The following is a 2847-nucleotide window of genomic DNA, read 5'->3' as shown; positions in this document are numbered from 1 at the left end:
GAGAACTTTTAATGAACAGAGTTACTGTTCATTATCTGGCATGGTACCGTGAACAGTACCTTTAAGCCATTGATATTATATATATTCATTCATGAAACTGAGGGAATATTACAGTCTATATATAGACACATACAACCGACTTTGCTCTACCAGATTACAGCTGTGGCTAACAGAAATATATTCTAGAGTGGTCTAGAGGATGCTGGAAGGATCCTGAGGCTTCCGAATTCTGTTAGAGAGTAACAGAATTCATTTGAGATTTGAATCACTACTCGCACCTTAGCATACATGTCAATACGTCATACTGGCCTGTTTGTTAGGTTGTTGATCATGGTAATTTTACTTTTGGGGGGGGGGGGGGGGGATTTTTGTTTTTCTTGATGTAGAATTCGCTGAAATGTCATAATATGCAGCCACTGTATCTTAGCGCATATCCAGATCTGGCCAATACATGTTTAATTTATATGGTTGAAAATACATGAAAATTTTATACTTCACATTAGAATCATATTAGCTGAAAATTTGCATGCTGTTTTTTTAATATATATGTAGCTTCAATTACAAGGATATGGACTTGGGAAAAATTTAGCCCTTTATATTAGTGAATGATGGGGAAGGGTATGCAATGTCAACCCAAATTGTTGGTTTAGTTTTGAAAGCTATGGGATTAATATCGATAATGCACAAGTGCTGGTACCCGATGATACTATGGTGTCTGAGAATCTACAAGTTTAAAATTGTGCTTGTAATTTTGCTGTTGTTAATGAATTTTTTCTTTTCTCTTTTGTAGAAATTAAAGTTAGGTAGGGAGCCAACAATAGTTGAATCTTTTAATCGGACGCATAAGACAAAGCAAGGCATGGGAGGATATGTAGATAAGAGAAGTGAAGCTGTCATGGTAAGTATAATTTTTTTATGATTCATAAATATTATTGAGCTTGCTCATGTTTATCTCTTGTTTGATCCACCATAATGTTTTTCTCTTCTTTTAAATCAACTGGCAGGCAAAGTATTCAGCTGAATACTCCAAAAAATATGGTGATGCCTCCACCTCAGATGCTCCTCCACGTGATTATGACTTGTGGTTTGAGGCAACTGAGGTCCCAACTCATGGCCATGTCTATGGCTTTAGTCCCCTAGAGGATCTCACTGGAATTATTGGGCAATCATCATCCTCTTCCACCTCTACAAGTCAAGCTCCAGAGCTGTACACTCATGAAGACCTTCTACGTATTCTTGAGCAGGAAAAGAAAAAATGGCAAGAGGAGGTTCTTCAAAAGATGAGAGAAGAGATTGGCTTTGGACCAAGGCATGCAGATCGGGGGAGTAATGGTGATTCTGGTTCTGCTGATCATGCTTCATTATGATTGTTTTTGCCTTAGATGATAGGTCTTTGCATTCCTAGGAGGAATGAAATCTCTGTTGATCTTTATGACATATTTTTAGACTTTGATTTTGATGGATTCAGGACATGTTGATGCCAATTTTGAATGACATTTAAAATGACTTTTGCGTAATGTTGAATGCCTTTGCTATTAATGATATTATTATTATTATTGTTATGAGCCAATCAATGTACCAAATGTTCCAGGTTATTAGATTGTGATCGGTGACCAAATTTTGGTTACTAAATTGTTTACCAAGTATTGTGACGAGCAGTCATAAACTTAGTGACAGGATTTTGGTTAATAAAAATTGATTTTGCTCAGCGCGTTTGTAATCAATTAGTGACGGTAAACTTATCACTAGGTCAGTGACGGGATTAATGACAAATGTAGTGACAAAATGTGTGACCATGTCTGTGACGACTAAATCTGTCACTAAAGGTTGTGACAGATTAGTGACCAAACTTGTGACCGCATTCTGTGACAAAATCAGTGACCAAGTTACCTTCGTCACTAACTCCGCAACTAGATAGTGACGGAAAATACATAATTTTTTAAATATTTAATTCTTGAATTTGTAACGGCTTAGTGACGGCGGTTCTGTCACGGAGGTTAGTGACGGGAATCGCCGCCGTCACTGAGAATTTAGTGACGCATGTTTTTGTAACCAAGTCAGTGACGGGAGCTCCGGTCACAAATTCCATATTAGTAACCGGAAACACGGTATAGTGACGGAAATCGCCGTCACTATACGCGTGTTTTCTGGTAGTGCTCGGGTCGAAATCGAGTCAGGTCAGGGTCGACCAAACTTATTTGTAGCTCTAATTATCTCTGATTGCTCGTTGTATCATGATTATCAGTTGCCACAACACTTGTATATTGGAAGACAATTGTGATCTAGAAAAAAGAGGTTTGAAAACCCTGCTTTATGCATACATATAGAAGACACATCATTTCTAGTAGCTCCTTGTATCTAGCTTGGAGTCAGTCTTCACATCACTTGCACGTGGGAAGATTATTACAATCTTAGGACTATGAGTACATGTCTTATCACGAAATAATGAATTGACTTTTTTTCCTTTTAATTTTATTTATTATTTGCTAATTTAAAATATTAAATAGTATATTTGTAAATTTGAGGCATGTTTTTTGTAACTGACTTTTGATATTAAATACAGGTATCATATTATGGTCTCCCACACAAATGGAATAACCCTATCCACACAATCCTAGTTCAAATTAAGATATGATTAAAAATGAAACAATTTAGAGGAATCACGACCAAAGGCCAGGTTGGCTTTATGTAGGACTGGATGATACAAATGCAGGGTTTTTATAATATAAATATGGCAGGACTGCCAAGTGTAAACATCTAGATTTAAAGACAATACATCCAAATCCATCTCCCTTCCCTTGATCAATAAATGTTATTGCATTCAAAAACCTCTGAATCTCGTTGTCT

At 36.6% G+C, this 2847-nt stretch overlaps 1 protein-coding gene across 1 annotated transcript; it reads left to right on the top strand.

The window, feature by feature from the left end:
• The first annotated feature begins 288 nt into the window (after positions 1-288).
• Positions 289-1517, top strand: LOC149768061 (uncharacterized). The gene is made up of 3 exons (XM_089929917.1): positions 289-333; positions 791-898; positions 1005-1517. The coding sequence occupies exons 1-3, from the start codon at positions 289-291 to the stop codon at positions 1365-1367; spliced, it is 516 nt and encodes a 171-aa protein (XP_089786043.1). The 3' UTR covers positions 1368-1517.
• Positions 1518-2847: the final 1330 nt, after the last annotated feature.

Source organism: Phoenix dactylifera, chromosome 3 (assembly GCF_051530095.1).
Source record: "Phoenix dactylifera cultivar Ajwa chromosome 3, Ajwa_hap1_PhDact_Kaust_v1.1, whole genome shotgun sequence".
In the NCBI taxonomy this organism is placed as follows: Eukaryota; Viridiplantae; Streptophyta; class Magnoliopsida; order Arecales; family Arecaceae; genus Phoenix; species Phoenix dactylifera.
Note: the sequence above shows the minus strand (reverse complement) of the source record. Positions and strands in the feature narration are given on the sequence as shown.

Coding starts and splice junctions, on each gene's coding strand:
- LOC149768061 (XM_089929917.1), top strand. CDS start 289: ATGTCAATACGTCATACTGGCCTGTTTGTTAGGTTGTTGATCATG. Junction 334..790: donor TTGTTAGGTTGTTGATCATG/GTAATTTTACTT, acceptor TCTCTTTTGTAG/AAATTAAAGTTAGGTAGGGA. Junction 899..1,004: donor AGAGAAGTGAAGCTGTCATG/GTAAGTATAATT, acceptor ATCAACTGGCAG/GCAAAGTATTCAGCTGAATA.